The sequence below is a fragment of the Tachypleus tridentatus genome, chromosome 9, assembly GCF_004210375.1.
Source record: "Tachypleus tridentatus isolate NWPU-2018 chromosome 9, ASM421037v1, whole genome shotgun sequence".
Classification (NCBI taxonomy): Eukaryota; Metazoa; Arthropoda; class Merostomata; order Xiphosura; family Limulidae; genus Tachypleus; species Tachypleus tridentatus.
Genome location: NC_134833.1, coordinates 66199082 through 66225005, shown reverse-complemented (window position 1 = coordinate 66225005; position 25924 = coordinate 66199082). Strand labels below are relative to the sequence as shown.

At 33.2% G+C, this 25924-nt stretch overlaps 2 protein-coding genes across 22 annotated transcripts in view; one reads left to right on the top strand and one right to left on the bottom strand.

Annotated features, from left to right (window-relative positions):
* LOC143225352 (transcription intermediary factor 1-alpha-like) overlaps positions 1-1322 on the top strand; it is a 52291-nt gene extending 50969 nt beyond the window's left edge. Inside the window, exon 16 of the mRNA XM_076454580.1 lies at positions 104-1322. The gene's annotated coding sequence lies outside the window, so the exon portion shown is untranslated. The remainder of the gene's footprint in view (positions 1-103) is intronic.
* LOC143225353 (calumenin-like) lies at positions 763-23975 on the bottom strand. 21 transcript variants are annotated; one of them, XM_076454585.1, is made up of 8 exons: positions 23819-23975; positions 22638-22731; positions 18886-19035; positions 17780-17944; positions 15073-15235; positions 13909-14148; positions 5942-6144; positions 763-3965 (listed from the first exon to the last, which is right to left on the bottom strand). In XM_076454585.1, the coding sequence occupies exons 2-8, from the start codon at positions 22638-22640 to the stop codon at positions 3861-3863; spliced, it is 1029 nt and encodes a 342-aa protein (XP_076310700.1). In that variant the 5' UTR covers positions 22641-22731; positions 23819-23975; the 3' UTR covers positions 763-3860. The 21 variants fall into 21 exon arrangements, with proteins under 21 accessions (XP_076310700.1, XP_076310711.1, XP_076310716.1 ...); XM_076454596.1 differs by having other exon boundaries at positions 18886-19022; XM_076454601.1 differs by having other exon boundaries at positions 22661-22731.
* Between the last annotated feature and the right edge of the window lie 1949 nt (positions 23976-25924).

Below are 25924 nucleotides of genomic sequence, written 5' to 3'. Positions count from 1 at the left end.
ACTGGAGATAAAATAGGAATAAATCTATTTTTGTATATATGATTTGCTTAAGAAAAGTGATTCCATACAAACAGTAGTAAGATAATGTTATCTCGGGGTTTAGGTACAATAGGAAAAGAAGCCTGTTTGAAGATTGTTTTGTGGTTTCTCTACCACCACCTTTGGGTCACTGGCTGGATATAGTCTTACACAAGTATGCAAGACCATGTAAGCAGTGAACGTCTCACTATCCTTTTCTTTCAATCAGCACTTGTAATCCCTTTAAAGTTTCATTGAAAGAATAAGAGAATGTTTACAGAAATGGTCAAAAGGAGACATGACATTATTCTGACCTAATTTAATTCATCTCCTACACAGTGAAAAGGACTAGGTGGTTTCCACACACTATCCACTGTGAAAGGACATTGCATCTTCATTACATACCACCAGATCTGTGTACACACTTCTAGTATATTGTGACAAGACAGCTTACCTACTTTCGTTATTTGGACAGGACCAAGCAACTGGATGGAGTTAAGTGACAAAAGCAAAAAAATAGCATGTTAATACAGAACAAGCTATTTAGTGAATTTATATACACTATTTAAAGATAACTTTAGCATATAACCTAAGAAGTAAAAAAAAAATTGCATAAAAATCAATGAGAGAAGGAAATTTTTTGTTAATTACATTTGGACAGACCATACAGTATTCATAAACATTACATGAAATATATGTCATATGAGTTCTGTAAGGCATAGAACAAAACACACATGCAACAACTTATAAAACAAAAAAGTTTAATATTATTAAATGAGTGAAAAAACACAAATGACATACATAACCTGTTAAGACCTTTTAATGTATTGAATGCAAGTTTTAATTTCATCTAAAAAAAAACAAACAGCATAAAAGTTAAATTGTCAACATCAATCATTAAACTGAACTAATGACTTTACCTCAAACTTTTATATTTCAGTATTGGTAATTCACTTCTTTGTATCAAAAAATAGTTAATACATGGATGTCTTTGAAAATAGGTTTTTATTCCATTTATGCTCTCATTCCAGTGTCCCCTAAATTATGGAAATAAAAAAACATACTTTGGCAGAGTGGCAGAGGATAGAATAGCTAAGTGTTGTAACATTATAACTACTGCCAAGTGAACAATTAAAGTGTCATGTTATCATAGTACATTTATTTAAATTTAGTTTTGCTAATAATTTGCACTTTACTGCTGCTACTATATATTTTGTACAATAATAATATCGAAATACTCTAAACTGCACCATCAACCTTTGATTCTTATTTCTTGATTAATAAAGATTATGGAGTAAGAAACGTAATTGTAGTTTTCAATTTTTGGTTGAACAAGAACGAAATGCTAACTCCAAAAAGTAAAGATAATACATGTATATATGAACAATAAACAGTCAAACTTATAAAATAATTCCTTTTAACCATTTCTAATTCACAACTCACCTTGTGTAAATCTCTTGAAAGTGGGGTATTATAGGACTTTATTACTGTACTAAACCTTATTTTACATTAAGATATCTCAAGTAAAGTAAGTTTCAAACCTACATCTAGTGGTGCATTGCAAAAACCAGATTCTCACATTCTGTAACTAATAAGTACATATCTGTTTGCAGAGTAAAGTATTACATAAAAATGATAACCTGGTAGAAGAATAAAAAAAATATCCTACAATATTACATTCAGTAAACACTTTATGACAATTAAGGAAACATTTACAGATGAATTATCACCCGCATTGCTTACAGAAATAATTGCAGAAAACTTTAAAAAATGTAATTTACAAATGCTAAAGGATGAAACAAATTCAAAATTAGTTTTTGTTTGCTGTCCTAAAGTACAATTTGTTTTTATATGATAAACACCTAAAAACTTCTACAATGAAAGTGATGAACTAGAAGGATTTAGAAACCAAACATTCAAGTACAATTTCGCTTCTGTCTCAACAACTACAGAACTTATAGTATCAGTTGGTACTTATAAAATAATCTAAAAAGATCCACATGACCTCAATCTACCATATAAGGCAGTGTGTTTGTCTGAGAAAAATGAACAGTTGTATATTTATCATTTCATATTTGTTTCTTACACATTTCCACATTTCTTAATCAGTCAGCAAACCTGATACATGATGATAAGTGGATGGTCATTAAGGGGTGGGTGTTTGATCATCTATCTAGGTTTGGAAAAACTACCAAGTCAGCACAACTTGACATAATAATATAGGATGACATGAAGAAGGTCATGGGATACTCAAACAAATGAACTGAAAGCCTGCCTGAAATTAATCCAGTTGTGGAGATGAGTACAGAAATTGAGCCTGACAATGAATATGAGAGTTCATCTGCAAGGTGATGTAGGAGCAGTGAATTTTGGTCAAGTAGAAACAAATGATCTGCATAAAATGATCTATACAAACTTTGAAGATCACAAGTAGCTATGTGAGCAAGCTTTTCTGGCACCCCAAGATGATGCTGCCAACCTCATTGATAATCAAATGACCAGAGCATGAAATTGTCTAAGTCTATTGACACCATAAAGACCAAGTAGTATAAATTCATACTGAATTTCTGAAATCTTTAGAATTGCCAGGATTCCTTCCTCATAAATTGACATTAAAAGTGGGAGCATCAATCAGGCTGCTGAGAAATTTAGATGTACAATTTAGAATCTTATGGCTTATGTTATCAAAGCTCCAATCATCATTGGGAAAGTTAAATGAGATGTATTTAATCCAAGAATTCCATTAACTTACAGATGTATCACTTGAATCCAAGTGCCTTCATTTCTTAATAAGGCTTAGTTTTGCCACATCCATAAACAAAATGCTCGCTAAAGATGGTAGGTCTTAACGTACAATCTCCCTGTTTTGCTGACAGATAACTTCATGCAGACTGCTCGAGATTTGGGTCAAGTAATAACATATATTCTGACACCAAATAGAAAGACAGCTAATATTGTATATCTTCAAGCATTATAGTAAATTACTGTCAAACATAAATACAAGTTTATAAAATAAACTTATTACCTATATTTTCTTAGCATAGACATTCAAATTGACCTTAATATAACAGATGGTAGAGTTAGTTGATCATGCAGGTCAAATGCTTTCTAAGAACTGAATGACCAACTCTCTGCAGGAGCTATCAGAAATGGCATATCTGTAATATAAAAAGTAGTTTAAATGTTTAATCAAGTACATAAAGTTAACTCTTCCCAGAAGATGAGAAGTAAACAGGTAATAGTGTATCAAAAGTCAACCCCACCCAGAGGGTAGACACTTTGTGGTAATTAATTTAAGCTCTCTTTCATGACAACAGCATTTTCAAAATATTGTTTCTCATTGGGGAGAACGAAAATCAGTTTTGTCTGACAGCAAATTATACACTTTAAAAGTAATGAATCTTAAAAAAAAAAAAGACAACTCAAAAATAGTTAACTATTCAAAAGCACCCTAAAATTTGAGTTTTTTGAAATTCATTGCACCTTATGTGTGATACTGTATTCAACCATTCTACCAGAAATGTCTTGACTGTAAATACAATAGAAACTTTTACATAGAATTAATTACAGTACTATGAATAGAAGTTTACTTTAATAACAGGTTACTATAAAAACTTATCAAAACATAAAAGCTAGATAAAAAAACAACAAAAAATGCAAGATATTTAGAAATAATTTCTTTCTATCATTAAACTAAAAAAAACAAGAGCACGTGGAAATAAGTAAATAGATAAATGTTAAAAGTACCATTCTTCAAAATGTACAGTTTAATCCTCTACACAAGAACAAAAATACGAGGACTAGTAGTCACTATTGTGTATTTTGTTAAAAAAGACATTGTATTAAAACTCGTCATGTCTCATCAAAGATTCTCCGAAGTCAGTGGCCTGGCTTCCAACAAAGAGGTCATAGTTTCCCAGAATTTCATCTTTTGTTAGCTTCTGGTCCTGTAGCAAGATAAAATAAGGTTTCTTCCTACGTAAAGATCATACAAGTAATATGAAACTTTATATATATAGCCAATACAAGTACCTAATGGACAAAGAGAAAAATCAAGTTATTTTTATTTAGTTGGAATGATATATCGTCTCTAATAAAAATAAAAAATATATACTTTTTTTTTTCTCAGAGACTAAAACAATTTGATTTTGCTCACGAGTAAGTTCTATTAATGTAACAAGATTATCCAATCAGGAAACTGAATATATAGGCAGTGGTACCAAACTTCCAAAGAACACTTTTATAACCCATTCATAGTGAATACACGTAACTCTCCATAAAGAAAATAAACAGGAAGGTAATTACAGATGCACAACTGATTTTTCTGTGTCAAAGATCTTTAAAAATGTACAGTAGATGAGCAAACAGCATAATGTCAATACAGTACTCATAAGCAACAATACTATACATTCATTAGTCATGTTAAGTTACCACTAGCAACATCTGTATCAGAAGCAAGAAAAAGATTTAATATCATTAGCACTATGGATAAAGTAAAATTTTTAATACCGTTTAATCCCACGAGCACAGGAGGTTAAAGTGGACATGCCACAATCTTATACAGTACCGAGAATTTGATTTCAAAGTTGATTTAGTGACACTGTGCTAGATGAGAGTAAATACCAGACACGGCCTATACTACAAAATGCTATAGGTATGTCCATTGGGGTTTCTAGATATTATACAATATGAAGGAAATAGTTTTATTCCTTCATTCTTGAAGGTCACCTTGCACTCTGACTTAGCAGTCTGAATCAAGCTGACTGTGACATGTCAGATGTATCTTTAGAAACATATCTGATCTATTTGTACACAACTCTGAATTCTAGTCGATGTTACTTTCCCAGTGCAAGGTCAGTCTATGGAGTAACCTCATGTACATTTGGTTAATTACATCATTACAGCAAATACACAAGTCTTTTTATTACCATTAAAAGAAAGACAAAGCTGATATTCTTATTAAGTTAGAAATTAAGTGCATTTCATATCTAGCTCTAATTGACAAATCACAAAATGGAAACATGGTCTAAATAACCACACATCATAAAAGCATTCTTTATGCAACCATGAACAAATTACTGCTTAGCTTTATATTATTTCTCAAATAGGATTAAGCCTTTTTTCTTTGTTCACATTTAGGCTCTGACATGTTTAGGATTGACATAATACTGACCCGTATGAAGATACTTTTATAGATAAGTTAGACAGTCTTTGTGATGAATGAACAAATTTAGAATGTAGAGCAACAGTCTAGTTCAGATATACTTGAGGAGAACATCTTAGTCTCCTCGTGAGGACGTTTCAGATTTCTCTAAGTTATATGCAATCTTGGTATAGAATGGTGCTCTAAAAATGTTTTTTCAATCTAATATATTACTCAATTTTCAACCATCATGTTTAAGCTAACATACAAGTTACATAACACTGTGTTCAGAACTTTGTAAGCATGAAACTATAAAAATATCATCCACTACTTCATTAAAAACAAAAAAACCTGAACTACGTACAAAAATGAAAAACTAGTGATGTTGCCAAGTACTTTTCTTGTTCAATTTAAGACAAGCTACAGAGTCTGTTAAAAAATTTATAATTTGTCCAAGTCTAATTATCTTGAATCCATATTCATTATCAAATATAATGCTATTTTCGTCTACTATAATGTAGTACTTTCACAACTCACAAAACCAATATAACTTTACTACACCATACGGAATAACATGTTACAGTAGGGACGAACATATCCTTCAACCTTAATATACTATTCAGGTTGCAGAAAATAAAAAGTAAAATAAAAAAGAAATTTTCTTATTGTCTATAAGAAAATAAAGACATTTGTCACAAAAGAAAATTTTTTTTTTAAACTTGAGATTTAACAATGAATATATGAAATAATTTAATTGTTAGCACGGTAGAAACAGGATACCTTGTTTGAATCTGATTCGAAAATGAGGTGGCGAGCTTCTGCTTCACTGTGATCATAGTCTGGAGGTAATATCCACTCTTTAACCTCTTCTTTATCCATGAAACCGTCTTTATCTTTGTCTCGAAAATTCATAAACTGGTCTCGTTCACTCCTTACCCAATCAGGTTCATCCTCATTCTTTCCTGCTCCACCATATGTATCACCTGGAAGAACACAGAATTTTAATATATAAACACAATGTGCAAAAGCAGTTATTTCATTCAGCCATCTGCAACAAGAAGACCAAGAGATTTGTCTGTTAGGAACTGCAAGCACACTGTTAAACAGTCTGTATAGGGGACTAGAACTTGTTTGTCTTGTCTGATACTCACATAAAGAACAGGATATATCATCCTGTACATTAGAATAACTCCTTAGAAAGTAATCCTCAGGGACTCGTGGATAGAAATAGACAAACTGAGTCTTCTCATATGTTAGATGTTGTGTGTGTGTGTGTGTGTGTGTGTGTGTGTGTGTGTGTGTGTGTGTGTGTGTGTGTGTGTTGTAGCAAAGCCACATCAGTCTATCTGCTGAGTTCACTGAGGGGAATCAAACCCCTGAATTTAGCATTATAAATCTTTAGACTTACCACTGTACCAGGGATATAATTAGAGCAGCAGCTAGATTAGAATGTTCTATAGATGTTAATTGAGCTTTCATCACAGAGACAACAGAGCTCTTAAAACAGTGAATAAAGAAACCAACAAGTTAGCTTATTCACAGTCTAAATGTGTTATCTCCAAACTCTGCCCCAGCTGTTGTTATTATTTCAAAGTTAGGAGTTTCAAGAAGAAAATGGATGAGTTTAGGGTCCTAGATGAAACAAAAGGCTAAATAATCATGTTTATATTACAAACTTGGAGAACATTGATAACAAATTATTTTAAAATTTAGTTACTTAATAGTGATGTTTCAGAACTAATATTTTTCACAGTTTTCATTCTTATCCTAAAGTATAGGTCTGGACCATGTCTTATCTTATAAATATATTGTAATATATCAAGTGAATTTCTTTTTCTCTCAACAAATCCTTCAGGAACTATGTTTACAATAATTTACATTACCACAGCGTGTGGATTCAACTGTACCTAATAAATATTAGTTTCGAAACAAGATAAAACCGGTGATTAAAAGGAGTGTGTACAAAAGATCCTCATAAGTCTACATGATTTAAAGTAAATTGGGTAAGAAAAATTAAAGTTTCTGAAAAAGTACTAGCAGAAAATCTCACAATGGAGAAGAAATGGTTCAAATACATTTTACAAAACTTAAGCCACAAAAAATGTAATATTTTATAATTATTTTTGCCAGCATTTTTGTTATATGATATCTGCTTTAAAGCTGTAGTAATATTTTTTTTTTGTATGAGAAGGTATCATGTAAGGATACTTAGGGTAAATAAGCTAGGACGTCAACTACAAATAAAGGTTTTAATATACATGTATTAGTAAATTTGTTATTACCCAACACGAAGAAGTATCAAAATTACTACAGAGAAACTGTAAATAAAGTTGGCCTATAAGATTTGTTCTTACCAGTCACCAGTGTTTTACACTACAACTGTTTGAATACACAAGGATGATTAGTAAATAGAAATCATTGATGAAAACAAGTTACAACTTGTTTGATATTTCTAAAATGGAAGTTTTTGATCAATAATATTAAAATAAATTTGGTTTTCTTTAACATTTGTTTAATAGTTACTTTCTTTGTATACAAGAACTTATTCAATTAAATAAGAAAATTAGTATTCTGTTATTAGAACAACAAACAGTGATGACAGTTTTGTTGACAAAATTCTACTGGATAAGCTTACATGATTGTAGACAAAAAATGAAATATGAAAGAATGTATTTTTGAAAAGAGTTTCACGTCAAATATTTTCAGAACTCCACAACATAAAACATTACACAAACTATATATTACGTGCACTACTCCCCAAATTAAAGCTAATAGAACTTTACATTATATTTAGACATACTGATTACAAATTAAACCTATACCTATCACAAGTTGACCCTTACTATGAGAACAGTGGTTGGTTGATTTAGTATTTTATGGCACAAAGCAGTTAGGCTATCTGCACCAAACATCCAGTAAAAAATTGAAAGTAAATTTTCTAAAGTTCATAAAAAGAAATTAAGGTAAAACAAAACAAAATTAAAAACACCAAATAAACCCAATGTTTACATCTAGTCTACAACGTTAAGAGAAAAACAACAGTAATTCAAGTTGTGAAAGACTTTCTGTAGCATAACTGTAATTATCATGACTCGCCAGGAAGACTAACAGGTAAGTACAAAAACCACCGTCAGTCACCTGAAGCTGGCCTTTCCAGTCCTGGTTCCAAGTTATTTGATGTTATGGCCATTTTCAAAATGGAAAGTATTAAAAAGGTTTTAAAAGACGTGTAGCAAAATTATAATAACTCGCCAGGAAGACTAACAGGTAGTTCAAACAGCAGCATTAGTCACTTGAAGTTGGCCTTTCCAGTTCTGGTTTTGAAATTGAACTAGATGAACTGTGATTTTTAAAAGGAAGCCATATTAAAAGGGTGTAATGTATAAATTAAAAAACTTAAATGGCATTAAAAAGATTAATGGCCTTTAAAAAACTAAAAACATTACCAAGGTGAACAGTGTCACCATCACCAATAACACTGTTTAACTGTCTAATGTTATGGACAAACCTTGGGACAGAACATGTTTAAAATGGTGCCATTTTTGAGAGACATAATGATTACAAGAAAGTAAAATGTGGCTTATTGTGACCCAAGTGTTACACAGACTACACACTGGTACATCAATTCCAGAAAAAAGAAAACAATGAGCTGAAAAACTGACCAATGTGTAGTCTAGTTAGAACAACTTCCTCTTTCCAATTCTTATGAAAATAAGATGGCCAAAGTCCAATGTAGGGTTTGATTTAGAAAAGCTTGTTTTCGCCTTGCACACTCCAAGTCGACTATCAGTTGGCATGGAGCCAAGCCTTGAATATGGGACCATAGTCCATGTATGGGACAGGCACAGCAATGATAGTGCCAGAGCAGATAGATTTAGCTGCGGTGTCAGTGAGCTTGTTCCCGCCAATACTCTATGGCCCAGTATCCAGAGAAACTGGATAGAAGTAGATGTTAAAGAGAAATGGGGTAGTCAGTTTTGAATATTGACAAGAACAGGGTGTGAACAAACGTGAAGTGATTCCAGGGTAAGTAGAGAACTAAGCGAGTCAGTATAAATAGTGCAGTTTGAGTACTGCTTAGCTTTATGTGATCCAGGGCAACAGAAATGGCATACAGTTCAGCAGTGAACACAGAAGCTGTAGAGAGGATTCTGCATGCAACCACCAAACCATGACAGAGCCCACACAGTCACCTGATTTCAAACCATCTGTATAAATAGGAATGGAATGATGGTTTGAAAGCAGACAGCAAATAGCAGACAGTATTTCCAATCAAGATTGTCTACTTTTTGCAGATGACTTAAGGATAGGTCACAATTGTGGACTGTAATAAGCCACAGTTGGATGGGCTGATCAGTGGATACAGCAATGTTATCCAACAGACCCAATTCATCCAACTGAACCTGGATATGAAGGCCAAAAGGAGCAATGGCAGATTGTGTGTTCTGAAAAAGTATGGCCCACTGAGGAAGGAAAACACAACCCCAAGTGGGATGCTTTGGTTAGGAACAAAGTTTCGAAGCAGAAAGTAAAGACAGTTGCAAAGGCAGAGGTGCAAAGATGGCTCATGAGACTATGTATAAGCTCTGAACTGGGGAAATGCAGAAAGCCCTAGAGCAGAGCCAAAGCCCTTGATGATGAATAAGGTTTAGCATCTTTAAGGCCCATTTTACATTTAACCCATAGATGCTTGATGTGTGGTACAAAGGTCAGCTTATTGTCAAAAATAAGCCCCAAGATCTTTGTCTCAGGGACCGTAGGCAGCACAACTTCACTGATACGGAGCTTAGGATCAAGGTGAATACCCTGTTGGCAGCAAAAGTGCATGAGAACAATTTTAGAGAGAGAGAGAACTTAAAGTTGTTTGCTGTGGTCCACTTCAGTAAACAATTGACGGCAGTCTGAAGCTGCAGCTCAACATACCTCATGTTCGACGACTGACATGAGGTGTGAAAGTTTTCGACATAGAGCCAGTTTCCAACAGTGAGAGGGAGTTTTTCAGTGATGGCATTAATTTTTATACTGAAAAGAGTGACACTCAGAACACAGCCTTGAGGGACTCCAAGTTCCTGTAGTAAAGAACAGGAAATTGTCGAACCCACACGAACGTGGATTCTCCTGTCCATTAAAAAATTAATAAAAATGAGCAAATGGTCACCTAATCCTTATATATGGAGGTCTCGCAAAATGCCATACCTCCATGTTGTATCATAAGCCTTCTCAATGTCAAAGAATATTGATACAAGATGTCATTTGAGAAAGGCTTCTCTGATTGAAGTTTCAAGTCAAATTGGGTGGTCCATGGTGGAGTGCTGTCTTTGGAACCCACACTGAGTGGGCGAGAGGAGGTTGTTTGATTCGAGAAACCAAAAAAGATGGGTATTAACCATCCTCTCTAAGGTCTTACAGAGACAGCTTGTCAAAGCAATTGGACAGTAGTTTGAAGGAAACTTGGGATCCTTCCCAGGCTTAGAGAAAGTTGGACAACAACCTGGCACCAGATTCTCCTGCCAGATCCAGTTAAAAACAATCAGAAGAATAGCAAGAGAAGCAGGAGATAGATGATGCAGCATGTCAGTGTATATCATTCGGTCCAACCAATGTACTACCAGACCAATGAAGGGCCAGTGTAAAGGGACTATTATAGTCATAGAGACAATCAGCACGAAAGAAAAAAGGTGATTGTTCTGCCCGAGTCTTGATAGCTAAGAAGGTGGAAGAAAAAGCAGAAGTGCTAGATACCTGGCAAAAGCTTTCACTTAGAGTATTGGCAATGCTCCAGGTATCAGCTACTTTCTGGATCTCAGAGAGCAAGATCGAAAGGGGGACAATTACATTGCCCACTGACCTTTTAATTCTCCCATATGACTTTGGAACTGATGGTAGAAGATATGCTGGCTGTGAACTCAATCCAAGATTCCTTCTGGCTTTGACATCTCACCCACTGAGTATGTGCACAGATCTGCTGGAAAGCGATGCAGTTCAAGAGTGTGGGATTTCTACGGAAAGTATCCCAAGCCTGTTTTTGAACCTTCTGTGCTACGTGGCAGGCAGGATTCCACCATGGACGAGAATATAGTGGAAAACATGTCAAGGTTATAGGAATACATTGAGCAGCTGCTTGTATAATACAGTCAGTTACTGCTGCCGCACAGTTGTCTATTGATGGCTTACAAACGATGGTAGGATCAAGTTCTGCAAAAGCAGTGAAAGAGAATCAGTTTGCTTGATCCAGCTTCCACCAGGGCACGTGGGTCAGGTGGCACTGACCACAGCCAATCTCTCTCAAGATTATAGGAAAATGATCACTACCTTGTGGATTATTGTCAACCTTCCATGAAAATCAGGAGAATAATGAAGAGTAGCAAATTGAGAGATTAATAGCAGTAAAGGACTGACTGGGTGCATGGAAATAAGTAAAAGAACCAGTATTGAAAAAAGAAAGGTTGTGATCAGAGAATATACACTACAGAACAACTCCCTCTTATTAATATCAGCACTTCCCCAAAGGGGGTGATGTCCATTAAAGTCCCTCAAGATGAGAAAGGGAGACAGCAACTGTTCAATGAGAGCATCAAGGTCTGATTGATCATACGTCTCTCCAGGAGATAGGTAGAGAGAACAAACAGTGGTGGTATGACCCAAGGAAACACTGATGGCTACGACCTCCAAGGGTGTGTCGAGTGGCAAAGACAGGGTGGGCATATGCTGATCAACCAACAGTGCCACCCCTCCATGCACTCGTCCATCACACAGCCTTTTATTTCTGTACAAAGAAATCTGCTGAAAGGTGACTGTATCAGCAGGTTTCAGAAATGTTTCCTGTAAGGAAAGACATACAGGATGGTAGGAAGCAATCATTGTTTTAATGTCATTCTGATTAGAACGTAAACCTCAACAGTTCAATTGTATCAGGGTGACCATTTTTATTTACATGTAGGCAAATGGGGTGGAGAACCCTTCTGTTTATGACCACATCGTTTTTCTCTACTGTCCTTATTTGAGGGAGGTCTATCGACCTCCAATGGATCCTGCCCTGGGTCACTTGGGCAGGTCTTTGCTGTTGAAAGGGGATTCCAGTGACTGAGGATGGGAACAAATGATTGTTTTGCATCTTGGGGTGGGAGGAAAAGATGTATTTGAGGAAATGCCTGTACCTGGAGCCAAAGGATGTGGATCTTGGGGTTTGTTAGAATGTATGTAAGAAACAGATAGGTGTTAAAGTTGATTCATCAACTTTTTTAACCATGGCAGTCAAAAAACTATTTGTTTGGTGAACGATTCATTTGAAGGCACAGAGAGATCTGACTGCACTCCCACTGTTGTGGTGGAATGAAGTGCAGCAGCATACATCCGAGATGAGGTGGTGGACAGCAATTCTCAAGCCTCAGGATAAGTTATGTAATGAATAGTTTTCACATGCTGCACCTCTTTTTCTTCCAACCATTTAGGGCAGGAATGAAAGTAGGATGAGTGAAAACTATATCAATTGATGCAATGAGGGTCTGTTTCACACTTGTAGGAATCATGGTCCTTGCCACTGCAACGAGCGTATGTCAAGGAACCACGATATGATGTCTTCGAGTGATCAAACCGCTGAAACTCCTTGCGTGGAGAAACTAGGAAGAATCTCCGACTCTGGCATTGCTGAGCATTATACCCAAACACCAGTATCAGATACAATGTCCACAACACCTGTTGAGAACATCCAACACTGGTACTTGGTTGACCGTAGTCCTAGTGGACCAGCTGATTGACCCAAGACTGCCTGTCTGTCAGAATTCAAGGCCAAAGTGGTGTGTTAGGGTTGGACCCCTTAACCACCAGGATCCTCTCCTCCCCATCACGGGTCTCCACAAACAGCAAACACGTGGGTGAGCTTTGGGATGTTTAGGTCCTAGAGGAGGTATATGGAAAGAACAGAACCTTCCCTAGAAGGTCCCCTTACCACGTACAGGAATCCACACTGAGAGAAGGAAACAGTGTACAGGCTTGATTGTCTTATCTAAGAAAGGATGTATTGATTTACTGCAAAATATTTAGATGGTCTGGGTGGGAATCAACAGAATAAAGGCTTCAGAGTTTTTTGTAATGCAATCTCAAGATATGATTGGTTGATTTATTAATCAAGATGCCATGGAGATTTTCTGCGAGATAAAAGGCAGATTAAAATTTTTTCTTTCCTCAAGGGTGGGTGCAGAAAGAAACCTTTGAAAAAACAAATATTTCTTGTTGTATACATTTTAAAGAAGCCATTAATTCTGACCTCACTGATTAGATGATATACAGCTGGTCAACAGCACCCATCACCCAGTGCTTATCTAACTGAGTAATAGGACTTAGTTTTGTGATAAAGCTACATAGGAACCCTCAAATTCATGGTCTGAATACACGAACCATTTGGCAAAGCTTGGCCCAAAGTAATTTGGAAGTTTTGGTATTGCTGATACATCTCTAGTGTTAGATTTTACTGATTAATGGAATTTGATAACTGGTTAATAATCAATCAATTCTGCATGAGAATTAGAAAGCTAGAAAAACCAGAAACATGAATTTTGTTAAGTTAACTATTTTTGTGACATTGAAAAATTAATCATAATTTTGAGAAACTGATTACTTAAAATTAATTGACATAATTTATGCTATGGGTAACCAATAATATCCATTAAACAAGTTAATCACAAGCCACATCCAGATTGTTATAATAAAATTGTCAACTTTATCAAAAGTGTATCAATAATAAACACCTATGTATTCTTCAAGAGAAACTTTGCCATCTTTATCTTTATCAATATCCTCTAGTGTCTCTTGGATCACTACATCCTGCATGTGTTTGGCTTCTTCAGGATGAAGGAAATTTGCAAATTCCTTTTCATTCAATGCATCATCATCATCAGTATCTGCTACCTCCCAACGACGCTTGTCTCGTGCAATCATGTCTTTGTAAGATAGATCATCCGAGTTACTTTCATCTGCATTCTCTAGATCTTACAAACACAATAAGATAATAAAATTAATTGCTATCTAAAATCTCCAAAAAATTAAATATACACTGTGAATGAGTATTTTCTCTATATCACCAAAATGTTTAAATTTATTGTTTTAATGAGTAAATGGACTGATGAAATACTTAATAAAAATAGTGATATTTAAAAATATTTTGTTGGAATTAGTTTATAATAATTAGAAGTTTCATCCTCACAAGAAAAACTTGATTTCTTTTATACTAAACAAATATCAGTAAAACAATCAATAGATTTTTAACCCTCAAATGACCAGTATACCCCCGTGACTGGTCTAAATTTATTTTATCAAAGTTGTCCAGCTCTTTAATTGAACCTTCTTGGCAAAATCACCCTATTTCCTCGACATTCTCACCCCCACAAAAGTGCTTACTGTATAGTGATTTTGAAAGAAGGGAAATGGGTTACTAGCAGTCACAGTAATATATGTGACTTGTGTTAAATTTGTGCAGTACAGAAACAGTCATGAACAAAATAAGGACTCAAACACTGCTCCTACACTCAAAAATGTGAGATTTTCTGTGTCCTAATTCCAAAGCCTGGAAAACATCACTACACCTATTTACTCTGCACACACACAATGAAAACAACTGTGCTAACTGTAGTTTATAGCTAACATCCACAGGAAGAGCAATACAGTATTAATGGACATTTCTGTTACTGATCTAGTATTGTTCAAGTTCTGTTAGACTTAATGTAAGAAACTTACACGTTACATATGGTCTAAATATCTACCTTGGCAAGTTACTAGTGGCCCACATTATGCATTAAAGCAAGTGTAATACTTCATGCATTTGACAGTTAAGTAAGTAAGACGAAGCACGTTTCTTTGGAATACATGACTTATCTTTCTGTGATGATATGAATTTCAGTGTGAAAATAACATACCATCTGTAAGCCCATAGGTGACTTTCCTGTAATCTTCCCACGTAAGAACCTCTTTCTTGTTGGGGTTGTGAGATTTCCACTGTCGATCAACATCGTCCAAAATATAACGTTTCTGTGTGAACTGAATCCAATCTTGGAGTTCCTTCTGAGTGACAAACCCATCCTGAAATGAAAAACAAATGTGAACGAAGGCTGTACAGCCCACTTTCGTTACTTATAAAAAATGTATCAAACAAAATGTATACTTCAATTTAAATTCTTAATAAAACCAAATTTAAAAAAAGTATGAAAACCATTTAACAAGTTAAAAATTTGTTTGAATCTTAAAAGTATTGCCTCAATATTAAAGTTTGTATTTCCAATGTATTTTTTCCATCACTCAAGCTAACACAAAAAGACAACCAAATCCCTAACAATTTTAAAGCCTGAATGCCTGCTTTCACACAATATATCTAAACTCTAAGCTTCTTATCATTTAATGACATCAGTCAAAATTCATTCTAGTTCTCTTTGCATTATGGTTGTACTCTCCACAAAGGTCTCACTGAAACCTATAGGTCTCTTTGTATTGGGCCTAACTTTAGTTAAGTCTTTATTAAGTACAACCTATATTAAAAGAAAAAAAAAAAAAAGAGGTAAGTTAACACAAACTTGTGTATCCATTTTGTTTCAGTTTAGTTAGTGCTAAACTGTACCATAATTAATACTATCAGTAAATAAAATTAAAGTTATTCTACAGCCTACTGTTATAACTTTGAAAACTTCAACCAGTTTAAGATGTTGTATAAAATGTCTTAAAATATATTCATATCCACAGTTTGTTCAGATTCACATTCAGACAAGGTGTGTTACATTAACAGGGCAGACAATACTGCACTATTATTATATGTTTCAATTAAGGCACTCCTTGTTACTTTTTTAACAGTACTTTTACGCATTAAACCTCTTAAATCTTGTGCTTTTTTGGGGTCAAGAAATATTACAGTCCCTATTACCCTGAATGATAGTTTGTTTTGGTTTTTTCTTCTAATATATCTTGTTTGTAAAATCTCCATTTTCTATCTCAACTTAAGCTTTCAAATATAAGCATTCTTTAATTGTTAGAAGTTTGAGCCTTCCATCAACTTAGGACTTTTATTTGTTTTTTTGAAAACAGTTGGTACAAATAATTTTTGTACTACTTAAACAAAAACACCAATTTTTTTTAACCTTTTTCCATTTACATTAGCCACCCAATATATTGTTCTTTAAATATTCAAGGTTTTGAAATTACTCATGTTTTAACACATTCTTCTATGTTGTTAGAAATTTATAACACATTGGTCGCACATTTCAGAACCTCAGTGATCTTAAGATTTATTCATTAAATGTTTATAAATGACTAAAATACAGTAAGGAGAGGAACCTGTAATATTTACTATAAAATTATCAAAACATAATTAAGCAATTAAGAAGAACATGATATTACTTGCAAAGAGTACATGAATTAATTTGCACAACATAAATTAATCACTTTAAAAGAAAACCCTAATTGGTTTATGGTACATTTATTAAATCTATAATTCTCTCTAACTTCAAGGAAGAAATACTTCATATTCATTTAATTTTTGACTTATGGTAAAAACAGTTTGTCAAAGTTGTGGTCATACAAGAAACATGATCAATTTTTTTTTTTTAATTTTGAGAACTGAATAAATATGGCATCACTATATTACTTCATGTTCACTTAAAAATATCCAAGAACTTTCCTGTCTTACTGGTGAAGAGGTTTGTATATAGCGACATACTGGAACAACATGGGACCTACTGGTCCTTCTCGGTTGTTCCATCCTCTAAATGAAATTAAAATAATTTTAAAAAATAAATTAGAAAAAACTTAGAACCAGCCTTATCCATGCACTTAAAGATTTTTTTTTCTTAAACTCCCTTAAATTTACTGACTCTACAACATTCAAAGACAACCCACTTTAAAGATCAACTACCCTAATTAGAAAAATTTAGTTGTGTCCTCCAGTCCTACTATTCTCACTGTTAAGTATGAAAAAATGGTATAAAATGTTATAATTTCCATTTACAATCTTAAACAGCTCAATCAGATTCAACACTTTTTTTTCAGGAGAAAACAATTTGAGAGATTTTAGTCTCCTTGTATAGCCCCCTCTATCCCAAGCACCATTCTAGTAACCCTCCTCTGAATCTTTTCCAACAATTCAATGTCTTTCCTAAGGTAAGGAGCCTAAGACTGAACAAATGTGGCCTAACGAGTGACCTACACAATGAAATTATAACCTCTTTAGATTTGTATTCATTATTTCTGTAGATACAACCTAAAATCCTATTTGTCCAACCACTAACAACATACTGCTTGGATGGCATTACAGACTGATCAACTATTACACCAAGATCACCTTTCATGACATTGTTAAGATTATTTCCATCCAAACTGTACTTACAATTCATATTACGATAAACCTTTAGTATACAGTTAATTTATTCTTCAGTTTCCCAGTACATAAACACTTTTATTTCTATAATTATAATTTAATTTATTAACTGCCTATTTATTGTTAAAGGTTTTTCCCTTTTGAGATTGTAATGAAACAAAGATTACCAAGTACATAATACTCAACTGATACATTAATTTTATGTTAATGTTGGCGTAAAGTTAAACGTGTGAATAATTTCATGAACAGTTATATTTACTTACATTATCTTTGTCTATTTTATCAACTATTTCACCAAGTCGTTTCTTGCTCTCTTCTGGGGTAAGATTTTCAAAGGTTCTGGCTTCATCTTCCCCAAGGAAAGCTTCATGATCGTAATCCACGTTGTGTTCAGCATCATCTCCATAGTGTTGCTCATCACTTAGAGGCTATAAAACGTGTCGTAATTATCACGTTATAAAAGACTTCACTAGCAAATACTTGATAATTATAAGGAAGCTTAATGCACAAAAAGTATAGTGGGTTACGTTATCTTCAGTATGCAGAATAACCAACTAATTACTACATCCAGAAAAGGATGAAACAAAAATAAAATCAAAATATTAGTATATCAGTATTTCGTATAACATCATTTCAAAAAAGTTTGAATGCTTGTAACAAACAAGCTAATGATTTTATTTTTTTTTTTTCTAAAACTTACAACATCACTATTCAACAAGACAAGTGAGAGCTTTAAATAATTTCTATCTCATGTGCAAAAAAGCAAAATGAACAAGAACTTTAGGACACAGGCTCTACAAATATTTCAGAAGTGTGAAGAATTGGGAGTGTACATAAAAATGTGTAATACAAGTAATTACGCCTGAGAACTCACAGAAATGGACTCTACATGCTGCTAATTTCTAGAAAGGATAAAATGCACTTTGCTTCATGTTAAAACTTAACTTAGTTTTAAGAATATGTAATGGCATATACATAAGTGACATTTATAAAACATCTTGGTTTACTGCAACGCAAACAGATTATGGAGCTTTGTAAACAAATTTGTAAAGTTTCAAATGCAAGTGAACTGTCAACAAAAATGTCCTATAATAGTGTTGAGTTTCTTATTTCCTCTTTAATAAGTTAATATGAAATACAATACCTGGCTCTGAAGAAGGTGTGATTTCATAAACCTGAAGAAATGTCTTTTTCACCAAAGAGCAATGGTGTATTAACAATTGTAGTGTTTTGTGTAACACTATCTAGCAAGGCCTTCTGTTTATTCAAACTTGGATATTTTTGTGTATGTAAAATATTTTGTTTTTGAGAGAATTCTGTATTTGATGTTTCTGCAGAGGGTAATAAAAGTGGTTTCTATTATACTAACCTTGTTTACAACTCTCTTTTTTTCATTATCAGGATTAGGAACAGCCAACCCAATAGCCATCAGCAGAATGACAATGAAAAGAAAACTCTGGTTTAAAAGCAAGTCCATTATCTTCAACTGATGGAGAGCAAACTGCACTAAGGAACAAAATTTTCAACAAATACACGTGTATAAATATTAAAAAATTTATAGACATAAGAAAAAAATCCACATTTATTTATACTAGTTAAAAAGGGTGTTAAAACTTCATTACATTACATTACTCAAATTATTCAAAATGGTAAAATGCACAAATTAATTTTCCAGATTAGATAAAAACAAGCAAGACATTTACATTTCTGAAAGTTACATATTTTAACAATGACTCACTTAGGTCATTTCTATTAGAAAGTTTAAACTATATTCTAATGAATGAAGTCCTTTCAAAAGAAAGTATACAAAAATGCCATTAAAAATCCAAAAAGATTTAAAACAAAGGTAGCATACTACACTTCAAATACTAGAAAGACAGAAATGTCATACAGGTACGCTAATTGTTACAACTGCTTATCTTGGAAGAGTCGGTTATAATAAGTTGTTTAATTATTAGCATCATTAATTTGTTTATACAAAAAAAATTCAATTAGATATGTAAACTGATACAATCTGTATGTTACAAAAGCAGAAGAAAATAATTTTCATACATTTTTTGGTTACAATACCTTGAATAAAACAGGATGACAAGCATACATATATTATAACAATTAATAATATCTTCAAATCATTTTTTTGGACTTAACAGATACTGTACTTCCTAGTTTGGAAAAAAATATTTGAAACCTGCTGCTTAACAGGTTTGAATCAATTTACATATTTACAACAGTTTTACATTATATATGTAATAATACTTTAATTATGCAAGTCAAAACAGAATAAAATGTGAAAGTTCAAACAGTTTACAACCAGCTGTAACACCTCCCCTAGTAAAGTAAGTTTAAAATAAATGTTTAATATTTAAGAATGTTATATAGAAACAGCAGTATTATTAAAAAACTAATTCACACTGACAGGTTTTACTATATACACTTGCATATCAAGGCTGTTTATTGTTTATAACATAGCACTACTAATATATACAAACTTTACAAAAATTGATTTAATACTTGTACTTTAGGTCTGCACTATCACAGTAATTACTTCTCGAACAGAATATTGCATGCAAAGTTACACAACAAAATCTTTCTTTTTTAATTTGATTTTGTACAAATTACTGAGAAACTTTAAGAATGTACAGTACAACTGACCACTGCATTAACACCCTCATGGATAAAATAGCTTTACAGATTGCAAATACAAAAACGTTATGACACAATGGCTAAATAATAAAGTCAGTGACCCAAATATCTAGGAATGACCATCAGCACTGTAACCAGATCCAAGAGTCTACAATTTTAATCTATAACTTCCAATTAGATGTGTATGTGTGAAGGAAAGTTCGTTTGTTTTTGAATTTTGCTCAAAGCTACTAGAGGGCTATCTGTGCTAGCCGTCCCTAATTAAGCAGTGTAGGACTAGAGGGAAGGCAGCTAGTCATCACCACCCACCGCCAATTCTTGGGCTACTCTTTTACCAATGAATAGTGGGATTGATTGTCACATTATAACGCCCAAATGACCAGGAAGACGAGCATGTTTGGTGCAACCAGGATTTGAACCTGCGACCCTCGGATTACGAGTCGAACGCCTTAACATGCTTGGCCATGCTGGGCCTATGTGTGAAGGAAGGAATTTTGGATTCAAACAACCAAATAGCATGACCTGTGTCCTCATGGCTAGTTAATGACATAATAATCTATTATAATTAAAAATTGATGACTATTAAAAAGAGGAAACAACTCAGTAGCATCTACTTCTAAACAGGTACTCTTTGATGAATATTTTCACTTTTATAAAACATCCAAGGCTGAAAGTGAAGTGTGCATGTTCAATGGCACACCTTAGTCAATCTTAAATCATGGATCTTTCAAACCACAGCCTGATACACTAACCAATAAATAATGAACCATTGTACTTGGATAATAAAACAAATTTATCTCCTAGGTGAGGTAGATTTTTGAAACTTAAACTGTGAGCTACATGTCAGTCTGACAACTAGACTATAATGTGCCTAATTCACTATTTGATCTTTCAAGATGCCTGCTATTTTCTTCTTCCAGAAATAACCAATTCCACTCCTACATTTCAGTAAAATGTCCTCCTTCACTAATATCATTAACAGTTCATTCCATAAATCAACTGTCCTGTTAGAAAAATATCTACCTTTACTGAAGCCTAATTTGTCTTTAATAATTGAATTTTTCTTCTTTCATCAAACTATCTAAAAAAACAATAGAAATCAAGATAATGTAACATTCAATCACCTTTTTTTCCCCATTTCTCCAGAACTTAAGATGTCTTAATCTATCCATGTAGCATAATAATTATGCACATGGAATAGTTACAGCACAAAAATACAATACCATATAACCCAATGCTTTGAAAATGGAACTTTCTTCTTCAGTTTGACCCTGAAAAAGAAGTCATTTTTTTAAAGTGCTTGGATTAAAGGGTATTGTATTTTTGTATTAAATTGATTCCTTCAACTTATGTTTTATTACCCTTACATCCAGAACACCTTTCCAACAAGTCAGCATATTTTTTTCAGAGAAGATCACAATTGTACACATTATTCAAAATGAGGCCTTTCAATTTAAATAATTGTTGATTCAAACTTGTAATCAAAAGGTTAAGATAGCCAGCCATAATTTTGACTGCTGTCTGTGAAAAATTTTAGCTCTTGAATGACAGTGAATGGTTTAAAATTTATAAAACTACAGTGTGCAAGAGGCAGATTTTAACAGATTTATTGCCTTGTTCATTAGATATGGATTTCAAATGAGATAAATCAGTGTGTGGGATTTCACAAATTGACCATATATTTACTTTATTCATGTAGTAACTAAGGTTGACACACGCCTAACATTTTCAGCATTTCAACCTCAATCACGAATATTTATCACTTCTTAGACATGAGATAATTCACAAGTGGATTAAATAGAGCATTCAACTGTATTTGTTTCTTTGTTCAACACGAGATTGGGTCTTCTTAATCACGAGAAACCCACTTGAAATAAAAATGCATCTCAGAACAGCTGTTATGGGTATTAACACTTATTGATAAGGAGAGAACAATGTTTCGACCTAGGAAGTGTTAATACCCATAACAGCTATTCTAAGATACACAAGATTGGGACTATTGACTTTACACAAACAGCCAAACTTAAGTCCTTTTCAAGTTAATAAATTAACTTGTTTATATTAACAACAACATTCACTTAAGTTAAACTCAGCCTTAACCCCAATAATCAATGTTCTATGACATATTCCCTCTCACTAAAAATGGAATGACACCCAACTTCTTAATCCCAGTTCCTGCTTGCAACAGATGTAGACACACACCTTATTAATTTTGTGAGTTTTCTACCACTATGCTAAGTTCCTTTTCTTTACTCATGCTACTGAGTTAGTTTACATTTATATTAAATGTGACCAAAGTATGAAACCAAAGTGCATCATTTTGTATTTCTTGTAATGAAGATGAATTGTGAAATATTCTTCCAACTTATTGATTCCAGTTTTAAGATAGTCTGTGATGGTTCACCATCTTTAATACAGCTCGAACACCCAAACATAAATATTATCAGTAAAACTTATCAATGATCTAACTATCATTACCATAAAGAAGAAAAGGCACTGACCCCTTAGACAGTCGACATGGGTTCAGTTGAACTGGATTCCAATAACGATTTTTCACTATCTTACCAGACCACTAGAGTTGAGTAATTTAATTATTATAGATAACATATGAGAAACAATTGCATCAACTAGTCTTGTAAACTGACTCGCCTAAATCGCTGTTTCCAATTATTAGTTTTAGATTATTCTGACAAAAAATAAATTGACCATCACAAACATAATAAATTTATTATTATTTTAAATTATTCTAACTAACCAGAAATCTAAATTTTGCCATCAAACTTGCCCGTTTTATGGTATAGCTAATATTAATAAGGCTAACATTGTTACTAATTTCTGACAATCTACCTTTAACATTACTAAAAATCCCTTGTCAATTTTATGACCTTAAATTTAAATGTAATTGTAATAACAAAATCTAACACTCCAACTCCAACTAAAACAATCCAACACAATTCTTAAAAGTTTGCCCTATGAAAATTCCACAAACGTTTCAAAGGTGTTACATCTCCTATTACTATATCAAGTTACACAATGAAAACTTACAAATGAAATAATTTACATGAGGAAGTTATATCTTTGTAGACTATAAGAAGAAATGTTAAAATAAACATAGAATTTAAATAAGGTTGTAATAAACATTAAAATACACAAGTTACACACACTGTATAAGATTATGGGTATGTTATAGTTACTATACACACATTTCTATCTACTATTTAATCAATCCAATTGTATAAAGGTAAATTTCAATTTAAGTATTATGTTAGATTTTAAACGCCAATACTTTTTACAAAATATTAAAATTAATGAGCTTACTTTCCCGATTACTTAAGAAAGTGAAAGTATGCACTTATCGGAATTATTAACTTATAAGTAGTTTTTACAAAATGTTGGATTTCATAAATATTTGCTGTATTATTAAACTTTAACACGTACTCACACTGTCACAGACCAGTTATTGTTTAGGTGCTTGTTTTTATCAGTCGTAACTAACTAAAAAAAAATGTAAAAACCTAAGAGGGCAACATACAATCTCGAGAGCTTTAGATATTTGCCGAATATTTTAAACTTTGAGTGACTATCCTTATCTACGTATACATCACTAAAACTACCGTGTTTAACTTCTGATATCACTTGAAAAAAAAAAATAAATCCACCTTATACACTAAACTCCAATATCTTTTCCACACACATTTTGTCAATTAAACACGTATTTTGATAACTCAGACAATTATATATAGCTTGGACACGTGGCTCTTTGACCAAGATTATTTTCCAATAAAAATTTAATAAAGAAACAAAATTTGGAAAGATGAGACCCTTATTAAATCTATGAACGCAAAATAACTAAAGGTATATAATTTTCAAGTAAATATAAATGGTAATAATTATAATAGATATCAGATTGAGTAAATGGATTCTTGTAACTCAATAAATAGAAGTACGTGTTACGATTATTATCTACGAAATACGAAGAAAGAAAGGAGTTATTTATTAGCCAATAAATAATTTACAAAACATTATTATTTGACAAAGACACTTTATGACACCCTTCATATAAGTTTGAAACTCAGTATTTTGAAACAATTTCAAGTTTAATAATGTTCATGTGGTAAGTGAAATATATCAGGTGTTTTCTGAGTCTTTCAGTTTAAAAGCAACTTTTTTTTGGTGTGCGCAATTACACATGCTATGTTTTACCTTACTTGTCTACCAATAATGATTAACAGTACAATGGCATACAATGATTTATAAGCATATTGAACTAATTTTATTTTGGGAAACCAAAGGCATCGTTAGATACTTAAAAGATTCAGGGCTTGGGCCCGAATTCACTAGAAGTTTCTCTATTTCAGTATGATATCGATCATTGCTTTCTATTCTAATTTTCAAGGGACACCAGATGGAGTCAGGATACTGTCAAATAGAATCCAAACACGAGTCACGTGGCAAGTACCTAAGGGGCGTCTCTGTGGGTAACATACTATGTTTCAATAAAACATTGGTCTGTTCTTCTTCAGGTATGTTTCTGTTAAAACATGCAGTATATACCTCAAAATAAAACGACTTCATTATGTTTATAAGTTGTTTTTGTCAATTCACTATTACATCAGCACAATGCACTTTCGTACATAAGTGAACAATAGCGATTGTTATAAATTTTACCAATTTTTGTCTTCTTTTATTTAACATAAGCTAAAAAGGCTCAGCTATTTGATTCAGAATTATTTCCTTATTTCCTGGGCACCCGATGGGACAGCGGCAAGTCTTCGGATTTACAGCTCTCAAATTAAGGGTTCGATTTCAATTGGTAGGCACAGCAAATAACCCGATGTGGCTTTGCTATGAGAAAACACATACAAGCACTCCCTTATTTCCTGAGCAAATGTGCACGTTGGGAAATCAGTTTTTACTTGAAAACACCATATAGCCGTACAATGTCAAAGGCTCTCTCCTAAAGAGGGTGTTGCTGTAGAAATTCTTATTTGTTTATGAATGTGTGCTTTAGCTTTAAGAATACCTAGTGGTTAATGTCTCCTCCTTGTTTCTAGACACGGTACAACAACTCAGAGAACTTCTCTGATTTTTTTTTCAAGCACAAACTTTTAAATCATAGTTCAGTCATCTCTTCACCGATTTGAGATCTAATTACAGATTTGAACTCAGGAGGTCAAATTCTTTTTATTGATATATATGACCTATGAGTATACCGCACTTACTCTGTCCACTCTCAGGGCAATGTTCATGTATTGTATTCCGATATGTTTGCGCAGAGATACTACTTCTCACAAACAGTTCCATAATATCTTACACTTTCAAAATGTATAGGCTTAAATTAAGAATCTTCACATAAGTACTCTAATTAAAGAAAAAGTACATGACTATTGTGAGGTTTAGTCTGATAATTAAGTGGCCTGTTTTTATATCTTATACACCCTTGTGTAAATTAATTGAAAAAAATGGTCATTTTACAATATTTTCAGCATGGAAGCCGGTGAAGGCACGCTGGACCCGCTGATTTCCTTTAATAGTCATTTTTTCACATAGACGGCGTCATTAGCTGTGTTTTGTAGTACGGTCGATCTATTTTTGGGATATATGACGAAATTTTGAGGAATATTACGTCATTCGAACTTGCGTTAGAAGGGCAAGAAGACCAGTCAAAAAACAATTTTTTACCAACTCAATGAAGAAAAAACGGTATCAATGGGGTCTGAAATACAAGAACTGGACGCAAGAACAATGGAGGAAGGTGTTATTTA